The sequence below is a fragment of the Aureococcus anophagefferens genome (genome assembly GCF_000186865.1).
Source record: "Aureococcus anophagefferens unplaced genomic scaffold AURANscaffold_9, whole genome shotgun sequence".
NCBI lineage: Eukaryota > Pelagophyceae > Pelagomonadales > Pelagomonadaceae > Aureococcus > Aureococcus anophagefferens.
The window spans coordinates 69,943-88,893 of record NW_008705569.1 but is presented as its reverse complement, the minus strand read 5'-3'; the positions used below and the strand labels follow the sequence as shown (position 1 = coordinate 88,893).

At 71.0% G+C, this 18,951-nt stretch overlaps 4 protein-coding genes across 4 annotated transcripts; all 4 read left to right on the top strand.

Moving 5' to 3' along the window:
- Positions 1–101: 101 nt before the first annotated feature.
- Positions 102–3,504, top strand: AURANDRAFT_64088 (hypothetical protein; the record flags this gene model as incomplete). The annotated part of the gene is made up of 2 exons (XM_009038910.1): positions 102–1,553; positions 1,822–3,504. 2 exons carry the CDS (start codon positions 102–104, stop codon positions 3,502–3,504), a joined length of 3,135 nt encoding a protein of 1,044 aa, XP_009037158.1.
- Positions 3,505–4,731: 1,227 nt separating this feature from the next.
- Positions 4,732–6,219, top strand: AURANDRAFT_26376 (hypothetical protein; the record flags this gene model as incomplete). The annotated part of the gene is made up of 1 exon (XM_009038911.1): positions 4,732–6,219. The coding sequence occupies one exon, from the start codon at positions 4,732–4,734 to the stop codon at positions 6,217–6,219; it is 1,488 nt and encodes a 495-aa protein (XP_009037159.1).
- Positions 6,220–11,259: 5,040 nt separating this feature from the next.
- On the top strand, positions 11,260–14,562 carry AURANDRAFT_64086 (hypothetical protein; the record flags this gene model as incomplete). Its single annotated transcript, XM_009038912.1, has 6 exons — positions 11,260–11,634; positions 11,714–11,788; positions 11,849–12,268; positions 12,634–12,661; positions 13,205–13,699; positions 13,838–14,562. 6 exons carry the CDS (start codon positions 11,260–11,262, stop codon positions 14,560–14,562), a joined length of 2,118 nt encoding a protein of 705 aa, XP_009037160.1.
- Positions 14,563–17,095: 2,533 nt separating this feature from the next.
- Positions 17,096–18,115, top strand: AURANDRAFT_26427 (hypothetical protein; the record flags this gene model as incomplete). Its single annotated transcript, XM_009038913.1, has 2 exons — positions 17,096–17,653; positions 17,696–18,115. Coding segments are annotated over 2 exons (978 nt in total), but the record flags the coding sequence as incomplete, so codon positions are not given.
- Positions 18,116–18,951: the final 836 nt, after the last annotated feature.

The window sequence follows — 18,951 nt, the reverse complement described above, 5'->3', positions numbered from 1 at the left end:
ACGCCGGCGGCGGGGCGCCGAAGGCGCGGACGATAAACCTGAAGGCCAAGTACGTCCGCCGGGAGATCCGCACGCTCCACGCGGGCGACCTCGCGCGCTACATGAACGCGACGGCCCTCGTGCATACCCTATCGCTGGCGGCGGGGCAGGCGCGCTTCGGCCCCAAGTTCAAGAACTACGAGTACTTCACCGCGAAGCATCTGGACAAGCGGTCCATCGACGAGTGCACGCCGTACCACGACGGCGACGTCTTCCTCACGGCCCACGCGGCCTTTAGTCTCGAGTTCGAGCAGGCCCTGCAGGCTATCGACCCGTCCCTGGCGTCGCCCTACTGGGACTACACGCTCGACGACGAGAAGTACGGCGAGGACTGGGCCGCGGAGTCGGCGATCTTCTCAAAGAACATGTTCGGCTCCTACGGCGCGTCGCGCACGTCCGAGGGCCACCGCATCGGCGACGGGCCCCTCGTCGGCGCGCGCGTCGCGACGCAGGGCGCCATGAACCGCAGTGACTGGCCCGAGTCGAACAGCTTCGGGCGGCTCACGGAGGCGTGGAACGCCGACGACACGATGTTCGTCGGCCGCGCGGACACGATCTGCGAGCTCGAGACGAAGGCACGATTGCCGGGCTGCTCCAAGCTCGCGCTGGCCATCGCGGCGTCGAACTCGACGGCGTACCCGGGCGCGTTCCTTCCCTCGTTCGAGAACGCGATCGAGACGGGCTTCCACGCGGAGCTCCACGGCATGCTCGGCGGCGCCTGGGGCTGCGAGATGCGCGACGGCACGTCCCTGTCCATGAAGGCCTTCGCGACCGCGCACCCGGAGACGCGGAAGATCCTGGAGATTCTGGGCGTCTACCTGAACCTGCTCTGGCGGTCCGTCTACAAGCGGGACCCGAACTGCGGCGCCTGCGACATGGCCGTCACCTGCCCGGCGTCGGGGACCTGCAGTAGCGGCGACGGGTCCTGCCGGTGCTTCTCCGCGGCCTTCGAGGAAGCGTACGCGGCCGCGAAGGACGACGACGAGAAGCTGCTCAAGCTCGCCAACGAGGCGCTGCGCGTCGACGCCATCAACAGCGCCATGAAGAACGCCCAGGCCGCCGTGGGCCTCTGGCAGAACACGACGGGCAACGTCCAGTTCATCGGCCCCGACGGCGCGCCGCTGAGCGCGGCCGCGAACAACGCGCTCAAGATCTTCCTGGCCAAGCTCGTGCTCCACCCGGCCAAGGTCGCGCCCTACGCGACGCCGTTGGCGGCGTCCAACGACCCCCTCTTCTGGGTCACGCACAACGCCTGGGAGCGCGTCTGGCACTACGTCCAGCTCCACCCGTCGACGCAGTACGGCAACGCGCTCTACGCGGACTCCGCGGAGCGCCTCAAGCAGTACTGGGACGTGAACCACGCGGGCCTCGAGCCCTACCGCGTCTGCTGGGGGCGCTACTGGGACGCCAAGCTCCCCTTCTCCGACTTCCTCGGCGAGGGGAACCACGGCCAGGACTACACGAACGGCGAGCTCATGCAGATCTTCCAGCCGACGAACCCGGACCTGCCCTTCGTCTACCACAACCTCCGATGGGACCACTGCCCAGCCGCGGACCACTAGCGCTCGCTCGTAAAAGTCGGCTCGTTTTGGGTGCACGTTTCGGTCATGTTGAAGCCTTTCGGCGAGCGAGTCTGTGTATTCTTTTGCCAGTGTCTTGTGCAAAGCAAAGCTCGCAGCGCAGCATGGTTTTGGGGGCATGTTTCGGTCAAGTTGAAGTTATTCGGCGAGCGAGTCTGTGTATTCTTTTGCCAGTGTCTCTTGTGCAAAGCAAAGCGCGTAGCGCGACATGGCAAAGCGCGCTCCGGCCTACGAGCTCATCCGCGGCCGCGACGACGCGCCGCCGCTGCCGAGCGCTCCGGCCTACGAGCTCATCCGCGGCCGCGACGACGACGCGCCGCTGCCGAGCGCCGACGACGATCCGCTGCCGAGCGCCGACGCGTTCTTCGCGACGGGCACGGACGACACGTGCTGCGAGGCCGGCGCCGCGTGCTGCTTCGACGTGTATCGCTTTTGCTGCGTGCCGCGGCCCTGGTGCTGCCCGCGGCAGAACGCGTTCTGCTGGCTGCTCTACAACGGCTGCGCGGGCGCGAGCGCGCGCGACGGCTTCATCTGGCCGGTCGGCTGCCCCTGCGGCCTCTGCACGTGCTGCTTCCCGCTGAAGATCTTCGACGTCGCGTGCTGCTGCTGCCGCACGCCCCAGGAGCGCTGCGACAGCTTCCGCTACGTCGGCCAGCGCGTGCTCCACAGCGGCATCGCCGAGATCCCGGCGCTCTACCCGTTCCCGCCGGCCGCGAGCGAGCGCGAGGCCTACGACGGCCGCGCGGGGCCCTGGTACGGCGCGCACCCGAACCGCTTCGTGTCGTTCCTCGAGGCGCTGGGCGACTTTTTGACGTCGTGCGCGTGCCTCGCGCCGCTCTGCGCGCGGTTCAACGCCGCGACGGTCGCGCCGACGACGACGTGGCGGCCCGCGAACCGCCACGTGGGCCGCCACGACCGCCAGATGAACGACAACAAGAACTTTGGGGGCGTCTGGATCTACCCGAGCCGCTACGGCGGCGCCATGCCGACGCCGCCGGGCGCGCGGGACGCCCGCGGCGAGCCGTTGCCGACGAACTGCGCGCCCGGCGACGTCGGGAGCCGCGTCATCTTCTGGGCGCACGGCTCGGCCTTCGCCGTGACGCAGGCCAAGGACTTTCTGTGGCTCTTCGGGCAGATGCTCGCGGAGCAGACGGGGCAAGTAGTACTCCTCGGCGAGTACGGCCTGACGTCGTCGACGGTCGCGCCCGCGCAGCTCGAGGGCTGGAGCCGGACCTACGCGGCGCTCTGCGAGTTCTACGGCGCGGCGAACGTCGTCGTCGCCGGCGACTCCGCGGGCGGCAACCTGGCCCTGGCGACGGTGCTGCGCGACGGCGCGGCGGCGCCGGGCGCGCTCGCGCTCCTGTCGCCCTGGGTCGACCTCCGCGACGGAGCCGTCGACGCGCCGTCGGTGGCGGCGAACGCGCCGGAGCGGGGGGCGCTGCCGCGCTACGGCCGCGCGGACTACCTGCCGCCCCAGGGCGTGCTCGCGACGGCGGCGTCGTACGCGAACGAGGCCGACCGGTCGACGGCGCTCGTGTCGCCGGGCGTCGCGTCCGCCGCCGACCTCGCGCCGCTCGCGGGCACGCGCGCCTTCGTGACCTGGGGCACCGACGAGGTCTTGCGGGACCAGCAGGCGGCCGTCGCGGCGAAGCTCGCGGCCGCGGGGCTCGACGTCGCGACCTACGTCGCGGCGGCCATGCCCCACGACGCGGCCGTGGCCGCCGCGGGCCTCATCTACGCGACGGGCCTCGGCTTCGCGGGTCTCGGCGACTACGGCGCCTTCGAGCCCACGCGCGTCTGGGCCGAGTTCCTCGGCTGGCTCGCGACGGTGCCGGGCTGGGAGGCGACGCGCGTCCCGCCGCGGTGGGTCGCCAAGGGGAAGTGAGCTTCTTAATGACGCCGCTCGGAGCCTTCACCTTGAGCCCATTGAAACTGGGGAAGTGGGGGTGAGCTTCAAGGTGACGCTGCTCGGAGCCTTCATAACATCAAGCCCATTGAAACTGCCGCGTCGGCTCTCTCACGACAATCGCGCGCACCGACGTCGGCTAAAAAGTATTCGCCTCCGCGGGCTGCCCCGAGACCATGGGTTCGTCGGCGTCCGTCGGCCAGAGCGAGCGGGCGTCGTTCAACTCCGTCGAGATCCAGGCGTCGAATCGGGGCAGCTTCGACCTCCCCTTCGGGGCGTCCCTGCGGGACCTGCCCGCGACGGTCCCCGAGGCCGCCGTCGCCGCCGGTCTCGGCTTCGGCGCGTCGACGCCCGTGAGCCCCGGGGCCCTGCGGCGCGGCCTCGCGGTCACGCACAGCGACCGGGGCAGCCCCTGGGAGGCGCCGCGGTCCGTCGCCGCGCCGCGACCGGGGCTCGAGCCGCCGAGCCCGGCGACGCCCGGCGCGCCCGGCGCGGTGCTCCGGCCGGCGGCGGCGGCGGCCGCCGACGAGGACCGGAGGGCCCGGCGCGCCTTCGGCTCCCGCAAGTCCTTCCAGCGCATCCACCACCCGGAGGAGGCGACGCCGGACGCGCCGACGCGGTCGATCACGCCCACGGACGACTACCTGGCGACGTTCGCCGCGCCCGCGTCCCTCGCGTCGTTCCGGCCCAAGCCCAAGCCGCGGAGCGCCACGGAGAAGATCGTCGAGTTCGACAAGGCGGGCTACTTGGGCGAGCACCAGCGGCGCAAGGGCTTCAACTCCCGCGAGAGCTTCGACAACTTCCTGCGCGTCGACGAGACGGTCCGCCTCGATCGACCCAACGACCCGCCGACGCCCCGGGACCCCCTCGAGCCGTTCCACTTCGCCCACCTCAGCTTCCAGCCCATCCTGCCCTCGCCCGTCGGCTCCTTCGGCTGATCGCGACCGCGGCGCCCGAAACCGCCTCCCGTTCGCCGCCCAGGCGCGGCGCGCCCCTCCGGCGCGCCGCCGCCACCGCGGAGCGGAAAATTTGCCTTATGAACATACTGCGTGCATGGGTGGGAGGCACGGGCTGCTGGATGCCAGTCGGTTCAACACCACAGCAAGTTGCAGTCAGTTTGCCACTTTGGCGCGCTTCACAGAGAACTCCGGAGCTCCTGCCGCTGCCACCGGAGACGCCCGCACGCCGGGAGCGGGTCGCGCCGCCATGGGTAACTCGCATGCGAAGCATGAGGAGAAGAAGCACGCGAAGAAGCCGCCCCAGCCTCCAACCGCCGCCGAGGAGTGCGCGGCGCCGGGGAGTGCCAAGGCGCCGCCATCCGGGTCCCGGCTGCGCGACGCCTACCACGTCGAGTCGAAGATTTTGGGCGAGGGCCACTACGGGACCGTGCGGCGCTGCTCGCCGCGGGGCGACGCGACGAAGCGCTTCGCCGTGAAGAGCATCAACAAGTCGCGCGTGCACCGGCCGGAGATGCTCAAGCGCGAGGTCGAGATCATGAAGGCCGTGCGCCACCCGAACATCATCGAGGTCGTCGAGGTCTTCGACGAGCCCGACTTCCTCCACATCGTCACGGAGCTCTGCCGCGGCGGCGAGCTCTTCGACCGCATCATCGCGAAGACTTCGAGCCGCGAGAAGCACTTCTCCGAGGCCGACGCCGTGGGCATTTTAGCCCAGATCCTCGAGGCCGTGGGCTACTGCCACGGCTTGGAGCCGCCCGTCGTCCACCGCGACCTCAAGCCCGAGAACTTCCTCTTCGTCACGGAATCGGACGACGCCGCGGTGAAGATCATCGATTTCGGGCTCTCGAAGTACGGCCCCGCGGGCGAGGACCACATGCACACGCGCGTGGGCACGCCCTACTACATCGCGCCCGAGGTGCTGAAGCGCGACTACACGCTCAAGTGCGACATCTGGTCCGTCGGCGTCATCGCGTACATCCTCCTCTGCGGCTACCCGCCCTTCTTCGGCGACAACGACAAGGAGATCTTCCGCCGCGTGTCCGCGGGGTCCTTCACCTTCCCCTCGCCGGAGTGGGACCACATCTCCGGCGACGCCAAGGCCTTCGTGTCCACGCTGCTGGATCTCGACCCGGAGAAGCGGCCGACGGCGGCCGCGGCGCTCGAGGACAAGTGGATGGCGAAGCACGACGACCACCACCGCGCGCACGTCAGCCGCCACGCGTCGAACCCGGCGGTGCTCGCCGCCGTCGCGCGCCGCATGGAGCGCTTCGTCCACATGGCCAAGCTCAAGCGGCTCGCGCTCAACGTGCTCTCGCGGAATCTGACGGGCCGCGAGATCAAGGACCTCCGCCGCGTCTTCGAGGCCATCGACCGGGACAGGAGCGGCAAGATCTCGTCCGCCGAGCTCCACGACGCCTTGAAGCCCCACCTCGAGCGCGACCACGTCGACGCGGCGACGCTGCTGCGCGCCGTCGACATCTCCGGCGACCACGAGATCGACTACAACGAGTTCCTCGCGGCGACGATGCAGCGCAACCTCTACCAGAAGGACGACAACGTCAAGAAGGTCTTCGCGCAGCTCGACCTCGACGGCACGGGCTGCATCACGGTGGCGAACCTCGTCGAGATCACGGGCTCCAAGAAGCACGCCATGGAGCTCCTCGACGAAGCGGACCTCGACCACGACCACAAGATCTCCTACGCCGAGTTCAAGGCCCTCATGCTGAAGAAGTAGGCCCGGGGGGTCGCGCGCGCGGCGCGCACGTCGAAGCTCGCTTAGTCGAAGGAGAGCGGGAGCGTGATCGTCGTCGGCGCGGCCGCCGCGGGGAAGCGCGCCTCGCCGAAGGCCGCGGCGAGGAGCTCGCGGACCGTGGCGTCGTCGGGGCACTCGGCCTCGAGGGCCTGCTCGCTCGGGTCGACCTTGAGCGTGTCGCAGAGCGCGTCCGCGGACGCCACGGCGCCGTCCGCGCGGACGACGAGCCGCACGGCGAGGAAGCCGACGACGCGCGCGAGCCCGAGCTCGTCGAAGGCCGCGTAGGCCGCGCCGAGCGCGTCCTCGAGGGCGAGGGCCGCGTCCTCGACGAGCTGCTCCTCGTCGTCGGCGAGGCCGCCGTCGGCGACGGGCCGCGGCTGCGAGAACCAGCCCGTGAGCACGAGGCGGCCGCGCCGCGGGTCCGCGCTGCCCTTGACGCGCGACACGGCGTGGGGCACGCGGCCGTCGAAGACGAGCAGCCGCCCGAAGGGCGTCGGGTCGTGGCGCTCGACGATCGACGCCGCCTCGAGGCCCCGGGACCCGTCGTAGCCGCGCCAGTAGTCCAGGACCCCCTGGTCCAGGAGCAGCGTCTCGCCGCCCTCGAAGTGGCTCGGGGTTTCGCCTACCAAGCATGACGGTGACGATGTCTCATGGGTTTTCCCACCCCGAATCTCTCGAACATCGTCGCGGCCGCGGGACGCCGGGCCTCGCTCTCCGCGCGGCCGTGGTACCCGTCGGGCGTCAGCGAGAGCACGAAGGCCCAGGGCCCGTGGGATGCGTCCGTGTGCCAGCCCATCTCGTGGCCGTCCGTGTAGAGCGCGAGCCACGGCGGCGTGAACGCGTCGCAGCCGAGGCGCGATCGACCGAAAGCCGCGAGCTCCTCGCAGAGCGCCTCGAACTCGGCCTCCGGAAAGTAGCTCGACGCGGGCGTCCGCAGCATGCTGTACTGCAGGCCCGAGCCGCCGGTCCTCGCGGGCGCCGCGCGCGCGGGCTTGAGCTTCGCGTCCTTGGCCCTGGCCGCCGCGACCGCGGCCTCGAGCGAGCCCGTTTCCGAGTCGGCGTCGGAGTCGGTTTCCGAGTCGGCGTCGTCATGGGCGTCTCCAGCCGTTTGACGAGATGCGACCGCGGCCTCGAGCGCGTCGGTTTCCGACGCGTCGCCGTCGGCGTCGTCGTCTCCGGCCGCGACTCGGGACGCCGGCATGTCCTCGTGCCGCCGGCTCACGTGCCAGGGATCCCAGGCGTAGCGCTCGCCGTGGCTCTCGCGCGGCGACGCGAAGCGGTCGTCGAAGATGGCCCGCAGGCTCCGGGCGCTCGGGATCGCGTCGTCGGTGGCGATGACGTGCTGATAGGTGCTCTTTGAGAGCGGGGTCAAAGAGGTCGCCGTCGCGATGAGTGTCGCGAGTAGGGTGCGCATTGTTTGTTGCGTTGTTTCAGTGCGTCGCGCGCACGGTGCTAGCAGCGCGCGGCGCTTCCGATGTGCAGCGACAGGACCTGGCGCGCCGATCAATCGCAGAAGACAGCCATAGCTCGCCTTCGAGTGCTCCTTGAAGTTCAAGAAAAACGGAAGCGTACAGCCGTATGGCGACACGTACGCGAAGCACCGGTACCACACGAAGATGCGGTGAAGAAGCGTGGCTTCGTACAAGCATGGGCTTAGGCGACCTGGAGCGTCGCGCGGCACGTCGGGCACGTCGTCTGGCTGCGCGCCCAGTCCGTGATGCAGTCCTTGCAGAAGGGGTGGCCGCAGACGAGCGTCGCGGTGGCGCCCGTCATCGGGTCGAGGCAGACGGGGCACTCCTCTGGCTCCTCCTCGGGCTCGGGCTCCTCCTGGGGCGGCTCGGGCTCCTGGACGCGCGCGCGCTTCTTGGCTCGCGCCGCCGCGAGCTTCTCGACGTCGGCGGCGGCGTAGGTCTTGACGTCGCAGGCGGATCGAGCTTTGCCGCTCTTCGGCCGACGCGCGATCTCGAAGGGGAAGTCCGCCAAGAGTTGCCAGCGGAGCTGCGGGTAGCGCTTTGTGGCCGTCCTCGCATCGTACCGCGCGCCCGATTCCACCTCGAGCCAGCGCGGGTCGACCGGTTGCGGCGCGTGGTTGGCGGCGAGCGCGTCGACGTCGGCGGCGGCGTAGGTCTTGACGTCGCAGGCCCGTGAGTTCTCGTGGTCGCTTTGCTTCGGCTGTCGTGCGATCTTGCTCGGCAGGCCATCGAACGAGTGCCAATTCAGATGCGGGTAGCGCTCCATCGCCGTCTTCGCCGTGAACCGCGTCCCCGCCTCGACCTCGCGCCAGCGCGGGTCGACCTGGTCCGGCGCGGCGAGGCGCGCGGCGAGCGCGTCGACGTCGGCGGCGAGGTAGGTCTTGACGTCGCGGGCGCTGCCACCACGACCGGGGCCGCTCTTCGGCTGTCGTGCGACCTCGCACGGCAGGTCATTGAACGACTTCGTGTTCAGCTGCGGGTACCGCTCCATCGCCGTCGCTCGCGTGAACCGCGTCCCCGCCTCGACCTCGCGCCAGCGCGGGTCGACCGGGTCCGGCGCGGCGAGGAGCGCGGCGAGCGCGTCGAGGTCGGCGGCGAGGTAGGTCTTGACGTCGCGGGCGCGGTCACCGAAAGCGTCACCCTTCGGCTTCTTCGCGATCTCGCTCGGCAGACCCTTGAACGAGCTCAAGTGCAGCTGCGGATAGCGCTCCATCGCCGTCTTCGCGGTATACAGCGTTCCCGCTTCGACCTCGCGCCAGAGGGCGACTTTCGCCTCCATCGCCCGCCCTTCGGTCACTTTTGGCCCCCCAAGAGCGGCGACGGAAGCCGGAGAACCGCGTCGGCCGAGTCTCACGACGGCTGTGGATATTCGTGCGGCTTTGGCGAGCCTCTAGAGGCCTGAGCCTCCCAGGACTCAAGGCGACCGCCGCCCCAAAAACAAAACACACCCGCGAGCCTTACCTATCCCGCCCGAGGAAGACGCCGAGCGCCTCGCAGTGGTCCCAGCGGAACGCGTCGTAGACGAAGGGCAGCGCGTTCGACTTCGGGTCGAAGGCCTCGAGGAGCTGGGCGTTCGTCACGGTCTTCTCGAGCCCCTCGCTCAGGAGCGTGTCGACGTCCATGTGGACCTCGTCGAAGGACCGGTGGCCCGCGCAGGCGCCGCCGTAGACGGACGCGGTCTCGTCGTCGGGGAAGGCCCGGTCGTCGAAGCCGTAGTGGAGCACCTTCCAGTGGTAGAGCCGCTCGAGCGTCGGGTGGATGGGCCAGAAGGAGATGTCCACGGGCGACGCGGACTCGAGCTGGTCGCCCACGAGGACGTCGGCCTCGCAGAGCACGTGGACGACGGACGCGACGCGCCGGAGGCCGTCCGCGGACGCGGCCATCTCGCGCAGCGTCTTGCGCAGGGCCGGGTCCGGCAGGACCTTGTAGCCGAGGTAGGCGTCGGCGAGCGCCGTGCCGTTGCCCGCGGCCGCGACGGCCGCGCCGAGCGCGGGGCACCCGCAGCGGCACGGCGACGCCGCGTCGTGCCGCCCGGACGCGTCCTTGTAGAGGAAGTCGAGGCGGCGCGCCGAGGCGGCGGAAGCTTCGTCGGAGGCGGCCGCGCCGTCGTCGGCGCGCGCGTCCTCTCCCGCCGCGAGGACGCGCCGCCCGCTCTTCACGACGCACTTCTCCGGGCAGGCCCGCAGGCCCAGCCGGTAGAGGTTCTTCGTCAGGGCGAACGAGAGCATCTTCAGGCTCTCGACGTCGCGGTTCGAGACGCCGAGGTGCTTGAGCGCGTCGTACTCCGCGTCGCAGCCCGTCGTGCCGCCGACGAGCACGTGCAGCGGCCCGTGGGGCGCCAGCATGGCGTCGTAGGCCCAGGCGGCGAAGGTCGACGTGTTGCGCAGCGACGCCAGGTGCGTCTCGCAGCTCGGCCAGCGCTGGCTCCGCGAGCTGTCGGCGCCGCACTGCGTCGCGGACCGCGTCACGAACGGGATCGGGTTGTTGTTCCAGGGCGCCCGCAGCAGGCCGAAGGCGTTGTGCGTCGTGTTCCAGGCGCCGCCGCGCACGGCCGCGTAGCCCCAGAGGCCGTCGGCGACGGGCGCGCCCGCGAGGCTTTCGAGGCCCGCGGAGCCGAAGAACGCGTCCGTCCAGAGCTCCGTCCGCAGTAAATCGGCCACCGCGACGTCGCCGGAGGCATCCCTCAGCGCCGCCTCCTCGATCGTAAAATCCCAGTAGGGCAGCGCCGCGCGGGCGTCGACCAATTGCACGGACTGCTCGAAGCGCATCGAGAGCGCCGCGTGCTGCGTGAAGAAGCCCAGGCCGTCGTGGATGTGGTCGCAGTCCTGGGCGCCGGCCTGCGTGTTGTGGAACTCGGCGAGGTCGTCGACGCCGACGTAGAGCGGGCCGTAGCGGTCGCGGCCCGCGGCCGTCGGCGTGGACCAGAGCTGGCGCGCCGCGGAGAGGAACGCGCCGCGGTCCTCGGCCGTCAGCGAGCGGATCTCGCGCCGCACGTAGCGGCAGTAGACGACGCTCGTGCGCGACGCGCGCGCGGAGGTGACGGCGAGGTCGTAGGTGCCGACGCGGTCGAGGACCAGGGTCGTCGCGGGCCCGCCGGACGCGTTGTGCGCGACGGCGTGCGACGGCCGCGGGCCCGTGACGGCGAAGGTCACGCGCCCGTAGTCGAGGGGGTTCTTCACGCGCACGACCGTCAGCCGCGACGGCTCGACGAGCAGCGCGTTCCGCAGCCAGGGGTAGGCCGCGCCGGCCTGGGGGCCGTACTCGTTGCGCGTCTCGAGCTCGAGCGATGTCGCTGCGGTGAGTTGTATTTCGTTGTCGGGTCTTCGCCTCGAGCTGAGCGCCGCGAGGGCCGCGAAGGTTAGGGCTACTACGACGAGCGGCGGGCGGAGGCGCCCGCCCATCATGGTGCTCACTGAATACACGGCGGATATGCTCGTTATTGATGTTGCGTTGCTGCTCCCTAAAAGGCTCTCCGCGCCGTGGTGGGCTGCGGGTCTGTCGCAGGCGCCGTGCGCCAGCCGCCGCTGTCCGCTGCACCAAAGCCGCCGCAATGGCTGCCCGAGACGAGACAAAACCGCTCCGCGTCGCCGCCATCCTCATCGGCTCCCTCGGCGACGTCGCGCCCTTCGCGGACCTCTTCTCGAGGCTGCCGCGCGTCGAGCCGACGATCTTCTGCCTCGACGAGGCCGTGGCCTACGTGGAGAAGCGCGGCATGGCCGCCGTGGGCCTTTTCAGCATCGAGACGTGGAAGGAGAACGAGACGACGCTCGACGGCGCGACGCTGACGGGCATGGACTTCGTCAAGGCGTGGATCCGCCACATGCTCGCGCCGGCGACGCTCGACGACTGCGTGGCGAAGATCCGCGAGCACCACGTGGCGCGACCGTTCGACGCCCTCCTCTACCAGACCCAGGCCTTCCCCGTCGTCTTCTTCTGCGCGGGCGACCTGCGCGCGCGCGGCCGGCGCCCCCGGTCTCGCGCGCGTCGCGACGGCGGCGTCGCAGGTCCCGTTCGTCAAGATCGAGGTCACGGAGAGCGTGCCGAACCTGATCCGGAACCCGTCCGTCGACTGCGCGTCGGTGGGGGGCGGCGTCCCGCGAGAGACGTTTTTCCACCGTCGTCGCCGACGCGCCCGGTAGGTGCCGACGTGCGCCATGCCCTACCTCTGGCACGCCTACTACGAGACCGTCTTCACCCTGCTGCTGGAGAACGGCTGGCGCGAGGCCTGCGAGCGCCACGGCCGCGAGATCGAGACGCCCGCGCAGGGCTACCAGCGCTCGCTCCACACGCCGCGCGCGGCGGCGCGGCGTGGAACGCGCCGCTCTTTCATCGCGCCGCGCCCCAGGTACCTCATCGGCAACGACGTCTGCTTCTCGGACTGCGCGGCCACCGGCGGCGCGCACGTGCTCGCGCACGACTTCCTCGCGACGCCGCGCTGGCGCGTCGACGACGAGGCGCCCGACGCCGAGGCCGCGGCGGCCGTCGAGGCCTTCGTCGCGGAGCACGGCCGCGTGGGCCTCGTCTGCTTCGGCTCCATGCGCGCGCGCGGCGTCGGGGAGGTTCTGATGCGTCGTTCTTCGTCGATCGCCCCGCGGGCGAGTCCTCTTCGTCGTCGATCGCGCGGCGCCCGCGGGCGAGTTCTCGATAGCCCGCCCCCGCAGGCTCTTCTATGAGCCCGCGCAGCTTGCGGCGTGCGGCGCGGCGCCCGGAAACGCGATTCCCCCCCTCGGCAGTCACGCGAACCCGGGGAAGCCGCCGAGGCTCGACTCCTACCCGGACACGTGGGCGGATCTGAGGGGGGGGGTGGGCGGTGGGGGGGTGTTTTGCGGGGCGTTTTCGTAAAACTTTAGAAAACTCAAATGATTTAGAGTAGATGTTTTTGGAATACAAATTTCTTTTTCTTTTCTTTCTCGTGAATTCATAGGCCTATCTGTTTTTGGAAGCCGCAAGAAGTAATTCGTCGACCTCGAAGGAAAGCGCTTCGAGGTCGGCGGTTCGTGTGGATGTAGCTCAAATTTCAAGGGAATTTCCTGAAATAGTACTGTGGTAGAGCGTTCGATTGCAGTTCGAATGGCCGCCGGTTCAATCCCGGTCATCCACTTGGTTGGTTTTCCACTTTTTATCACGCTCCGGTGGCTCAGTGGTAGAGCATGACACTAGTAATGTCAAGGTCCGTGGTTCGATCCCGCGTCGGAGCTTTCTTTTTTTTTGTCCCCCTGGGGATATCAAGTCGCGTCAACGCTGCAAACGTTTTTTTTTGGCTTGCAAGTCTCACAAGTCCCACCGTGACCTGCACGTCCAGAACTGCCGCCCCACCCGGCAGCAACCGCAGCCGGGGTCACGGCGGACCGCTCGGTGGTCCCAGACTGCGCGACAAACGACCGTGTCGACGCCTGCGGCGCCGCGACGCGCATGGACAGCGTGCATCGACGCAAACAGCCCCGGCGACGCAGCCACACACGCAATGGGCGAAGCAAAACCCAGCATGGCCAAAGTAAACCCCGGCGACTCCATCCTGCTCGCAACGTCCAACGACACGTACCAGTTCGTCGACGCGAAGCCGTCCGTCAAGTTTCGCATCGGCAAGCAGCAGGTCAAGGCGACGGACCTCGTCGACGCCAGCTTCGGGCAGCTCTTCACGCTGCAGAATAAGGCGCTCGTGCCGACGACGCGCGATGCCTTGAACATCACGCTCGAGGCCAGCAACAACAACAAGAAGGACAACCGCGACCTCGACGACGACAACAAGGCGCAGTCCCTCGACGCGGACGCGATCAAGGACATGCGGTCGCGGGGCGAGACGGGCGCGGCGATCATCGGCGCGCTCGCCGAGGGCAGCGCGACCTGGGACTCGAAGACGGAGTTCAGCAAGGCCAAGTGGCTCAAGCGCAAGGCGAAGAAGTACCTGCCCTGGGTCCAGGTCCTGGAGCCGACGGCGAACGCGATCGCCGAGGCGTACTTCGTGCGCGCCGCGGGCAAGGGCCGGCGTCGTGATTCGTGTTCTGTCTTCCGCGCCGCCGAGAGCGGCCGAGTCCGCGCGACTCTCGGAGCGCTACGGCGCGGCGGGGCGAGAGTTTCCCGCTACCCGGCTCTCGACGCGGTTCGCGACGCGCTCCCCCGAACCGCAGGCAAGGGCCGCGCGGTGCGGCCCGACGCCGTCGCGCAGCTCCTGGCCCGCGGCAACGTCCGCGCCGGCGCGCGCGTCGTCGTCGTCGACGCCTGCCACGGCGTCGTCGCGGGCGCCGTCGCGGAGCGCTGCGGCGAGCGGGGGAACGTGTTGTTGCTCTACGAGGGCCAGCAGGCGACGATGGACGCGGTGAAGAAGTTCAACTTCTCCGACGCCCTGCGCGGCGCCATCGCGACGGCGCCCGCCGACGTCTTCTACGCCGAGTCGTCGCGGCCCGAGGCCGAGTCGCTCGCGCGCGACGCCGAGGCCGCCGCGGCCGCCGCGGAGCGGACCGAGGACGCGCGGCCGCGCCGCGACCACGGCGCGACCTGCCGCGCCTGGCTGCGCGCGCGCGCCCACGCCCTCGTGCTCGCGCCGAGCCTCGACCCGCTCTCCGTGCTCCGCGCGACGCTGCCCGCGCTCCACCCGAGCTGCGCCGTCGTCGTCTACGGCGACCACCTCGAGCCGCTCGCGCGCGCGTTCGCCTGGCTCCGCGACTCGGGCCACGCCGTCCGCGTCCAGCTCACGGAGACGTGGCAGCGCGACTTCCAGATCCTCGAGAACCGGTCCCACCCGGACATGGCCATGACCGCGAACGCGGGCTACGTCCTCTCCGCGATCAAGGTCGTCCGCGAGGACGACGCGGAGCCGTCGCGGAAGCGGCCGCGCGAGGAGCCGGAGGGGTAACTTTACAACGGCACTTTCGGAAGGCGGAAATTTACAGCTCCCCGACGGCGGCGATGGCCCAGTAGCGGAGCTCCGGGCAGTGGAGGTCGACGTCGTCGCCGAGGCGGCACGGTCGCCACTCGTCGAGCGCCGGCGACAGCGCGATGGGCGGGCCCGCGCCGCCGAGCAACAGCGCCGTGCCCCGGAACGTGACCATGGTGCTGCAGGGCCGCGGCGGGCTCGGCAGCGGCGCCGCGGCCGTCCACGCGTCCGTCGCCGGGTCGTAGACGACCGTGTCGCGGCAGGGCTTCGTCTGGAGCCCCCGCCGGTGCCAGCCCGCCGACACGACGAGCTTGCCGCCGACGACGCAGGACGCCGCGCCCCAGCGCGGCGCCGGCATGGGCGCGCGCAGCGTCCACGCGGCCCCGTCGAAGACCTGGAGCGCCGCGGACGCCGTGAAGAGGTCGCCCTCCTGCCCGCCGGCGACGAGCAGCAGGGGACCGATGCAGCCGCCCGCGCAGGAGCAGACCGCCCGGGGCATGGGCGGCAGCCGCGCCTACCACGCATCGCGTTGATTTCCCGGTCAAGATCTCCCACGGGACGCCGAGCCGCGCCCACGCGCCGCGGTCGAGCGCCTCGACGTCCGCGACGGGCCGCGACGGCGCGACGCCGCCGGCGACGACGAGCCGCCGCCGGCCCGCGGCGTCGACGAGGACGCCGCCCGCGCAGCCGCCGCCGCGCGCGACGGCCATGGGCGGCACGGGCCGCCACGCGCCCCGGTCGCCGCCGAGCCGCAGGTTCCGCCGCACGCCGGACGCCGTGCCTGCGCGACGGACGTTTGTTTTTTTGCTCCCCGCGCGAAAAAACGCCGCGCCGCCTTCGCGCCGAGGTTGTCGTCGAGGCTGCCGCCGATGACGACCAACTCGTCGTCGAGGACGCAGGCGACGGCGCCGTAGCGCTTCGCGGGCAGCCGCGGCAGCCGCGACCACGTGCCGCCGGCGAACATCGACGCGTCGCTGAACGCGCGCCTGCGTGCGAATCAAATGTGAGAAGTATTCGAATGTTTCGACGCAAGTTCTTCTGCGCTTCGTGGAGAACTCGATGAGAGCAATCGACTCGTCCAAAAATCAGCCGAAACGACGTCGATTTGACCGAGTTTGGTCGGGGTTGATTTGCACACAGACGCGCGCGGCTTCGGCTGCCCGAAGCGGCCGCCGGACGTCGCGAGCACGGCCTCGACGAAGCCCGACGCGCGCCGCTCCTCGCGGAACGCCGCGGACGCGACGACGCGCGCGAAGAGGCGGCACGCGAGCCTGCGACGCGCGACGACGTCCCCGGTCAAAGTCTCGCGGGAGGACGATGATGCGTGGGCACGCCGACGCGCGCGCGGCGTTGCGGTGGTCGCCGAGGGGCACGCGCGCGAGCGCGGCGACGAGCACGTCCTCGGGCAGCCCCCGCACGGACGACGCGACGGGCCGCGGGGCTCGTCTCCTCCGGAAGAAGCCGGCGAAGACCGCGAACACCCGCAGGGCGAACGCGACGACGAACGCCCGGAGCCGGCGCCACCAGGCGAGCCGCGGCGCGGGCGTCGCGGCGAGCTGCTCGGCGCGAAGCTCCGCGAAGAACTTGGCCACGGGGTCCGCGTCCGGCGGGGCGCGCCGCGGGCGCCCGGCGACCGTCGTCGGGTCCAGGTCGCGGACCGCGGCGAGCCTACCACATGACGTTTCTGCGAAATCTCTCGACGACGCTGGGGCGCGCTCCGACAGGAACGTGGCCACGGACGCCTCCGGCGCGACGGGCGGCGAGAAGCGGTCGTCGTCGTCGCTGTCGGGCAGCTCGTCCGCGTAGCGCCGCGGCCGCTCTCGCAGCCGCCCGCGCCGCCGGCGCACGCGCACGGCGTCGGCCGCCCAGGGGCCGGGCCGGCGCTTCGACGCGCGCACGCGGAGCCGCTCGCGGCCGCCGGCCGGCGGCAGGAACGACGTCCGGCAGCCGTCGACGTCGCCGGGCAGGTCGATGGTCAGCCGCCGCTGCGCGGGCCCGCCGCACTGGACGAGGATGCGCCGCTCGGCGCAGGACACGCGCACGTCGTCGCGCCGCGTGCCGGACGCCAGCGAGAGGCGCAGCGTGCAGAGCGCGTCGGCGTCGCGGATCGACAGCTCGTCGGCGCCGTCGTCGTCGTTGGGCGACGCCGGTCCGTCGCTGCGGGGAGACGCCGGCGGCTCGTCGTCGCTGCCGAGCGCGGGAGAAATCGGCGGCTCCACGTGCGGCACGAGAGGCTCCACCATCGCACACGGGGCTGCAAAAGGCACTCTCCACATCTATTCTTCAGCGTTAACTTTAATATCCTGGGAAGGTGCCGCGACTGTTTAACTGTGTTGTCAAAGAGCGCTTACAAAAGCCGTCAAGCCGACGTGCATCTCGGCGCTGGTATCTGGCTGGACGTTCCACGCCTCGCGCCGTCCGCCGCCGCCGAACGCCGGCGCTCCTCGCGCCGGGCAGCGCCGCCACCGTGTCCTCCGTGCGCGCCGCCGGGTGGGCCCAGGCCGCGTCGAGGATGCCGGCCGTGGTGACGACGAAGAACGGCAAGGGCAACGCCAAGGACGACGCGAAGAAGAAGAAGACGCCGGAGGAGTGCGTCGTCTTCGAGAGCCTGAAGAAGCGCTACCACGGCTTCCACAAGGTCGGGAGCGGGTCCTACGGCGTCGTGTGCTCCGCGTTCGACCGCGAATCGGAGACCAAGGTCGCGATCAAGCGCGTGTCGCCCTGGGCCGACGACGAGTGGGACGCGCGCCACACGCTGCGGGAGCTGCGGCTCATGTACCTCCTGCGGGGCCACCCGAACGTCGTGAGCCTCCACGACGCGGTGCTCCAGCCCGCGGGCAGCGACGACCTCTTCATCGTCATGGAGCTCATGGACAGCGACCTGCACCGCGTCATCTCGAGCAAGCAGGCGCTCACGGGCGAGCACGTGTCCTGCATGATGGCCCAGCTCCTCCTGGGCGTCCAGGCGCTCCACGCGGTGGGCGTGCTCCACCGCGACCTCAAGCCCGGCAACGTGCTCGTGTCGCGCGACTGCCAGGTGCGCATCACGGACTTTGGCCTGAGCCGCTGCGTCGCGGACCTCACGGGCGCGTCGGGCCCGGAGCAGGAGCAGCGCGACGAGGCCGTGAAGAACCCGCTGACGGAGTACGTGGTCACGCGGTGGTACCGGTGCCCCGAGGTGCTCCTCGCGCCGCACCTCCCGTACGCGGCCGCGGTGGACTGCTGGTCCGTGGGCTGCATCTTCGGGGAATTGATCGCGCGGAAGCCCTTATTTCAGGGGAAGAACTTCGTGCACCAGGTGCAGGTGATCCTCGAGCGCCTGGGCACGCCGGACCAGCGGTCGCTGGGGTTCACGCCGCGCGAGGACGCCGCGCGGTTCCTGGCCAAGCAGCCGCGCCACGCCTTCCCGGGCATCGCGAAGCTCCTGCCGAGCGCGACGCCCAAGCAGCAGCACATGATGACCAAGTTCCTCCAGTTCAACCCGAAGAAGCGCTACACGGTCCAGGAGGCTTTGGCGGACCCCTACTTCGACGACGCGCCGGAGCTTCCCGCCGCGTCGCGCGCGTTCTACTGCGACCGGCCCGAGGAGCGCAAGCGCGGCAACGCGACGCCGGCGCTCCTCGACTTCACGAAGCGCGTCACGTCCGACCCCTGCTTCGACTTCAACTTCGAGCGGAAGAACGCGACGCTCGACGAGCTCAAGCGGTCCATCGTCCACGACGTCAAGGCGACGAACGCGTCCGTCGCCGCCCGCAAGAACGAGCCGGCGCCGCCGCCGCTGCCGCCGGCGGAGGCCGCGGCGGCGGACCCGCGGCCGGGCGCCGCGGGCGCGCCGCCGCCGGACCGCGCGGCCGCGCCGCGGCCGACGCGGCCGCGGCCCGCGGCGGCCCAGCCGGCGGCGCCGGGCGCCGCCGTCGCGCCGAACCCGCGCACGTCCCGCGCCGCCGCCGCGGCGAAGCGCGCGCGCGCGGACCAGGCCGCGGCGCGCGCGCCCGCGGCGCCGGGCGCCGCGGCCGACGCGGCGCCGGCCGAGGGCCGCTGGGCGAACCGGTCCCACAGCGGGCCGCTGGCGGCGCTGCCGGACAACGGCGTGCCCGCGCGCCACGACGACGGCACGGACCGCCAGCGCCGGGCGAGCGGCCGCCGCGGCGTCGGCTCCGCGAGCGACGCCAAGCTTTTGACGATGCGCCACGACTACGTCGAGCGGAGCTCGGCCGCGACGTCCGCGCGCGCGTCGTCCGTGCCCCACGCCGAGCCGGACCGGAACCGGCGCCACTCCGTCGGCCCGACGACGGCGGCGGCGCCCCGCGGCGACCGGCCGCCGGGCGCGCAGCCGGGGCCGCGGCCTTCCGACGGCCGCGCCGCGGG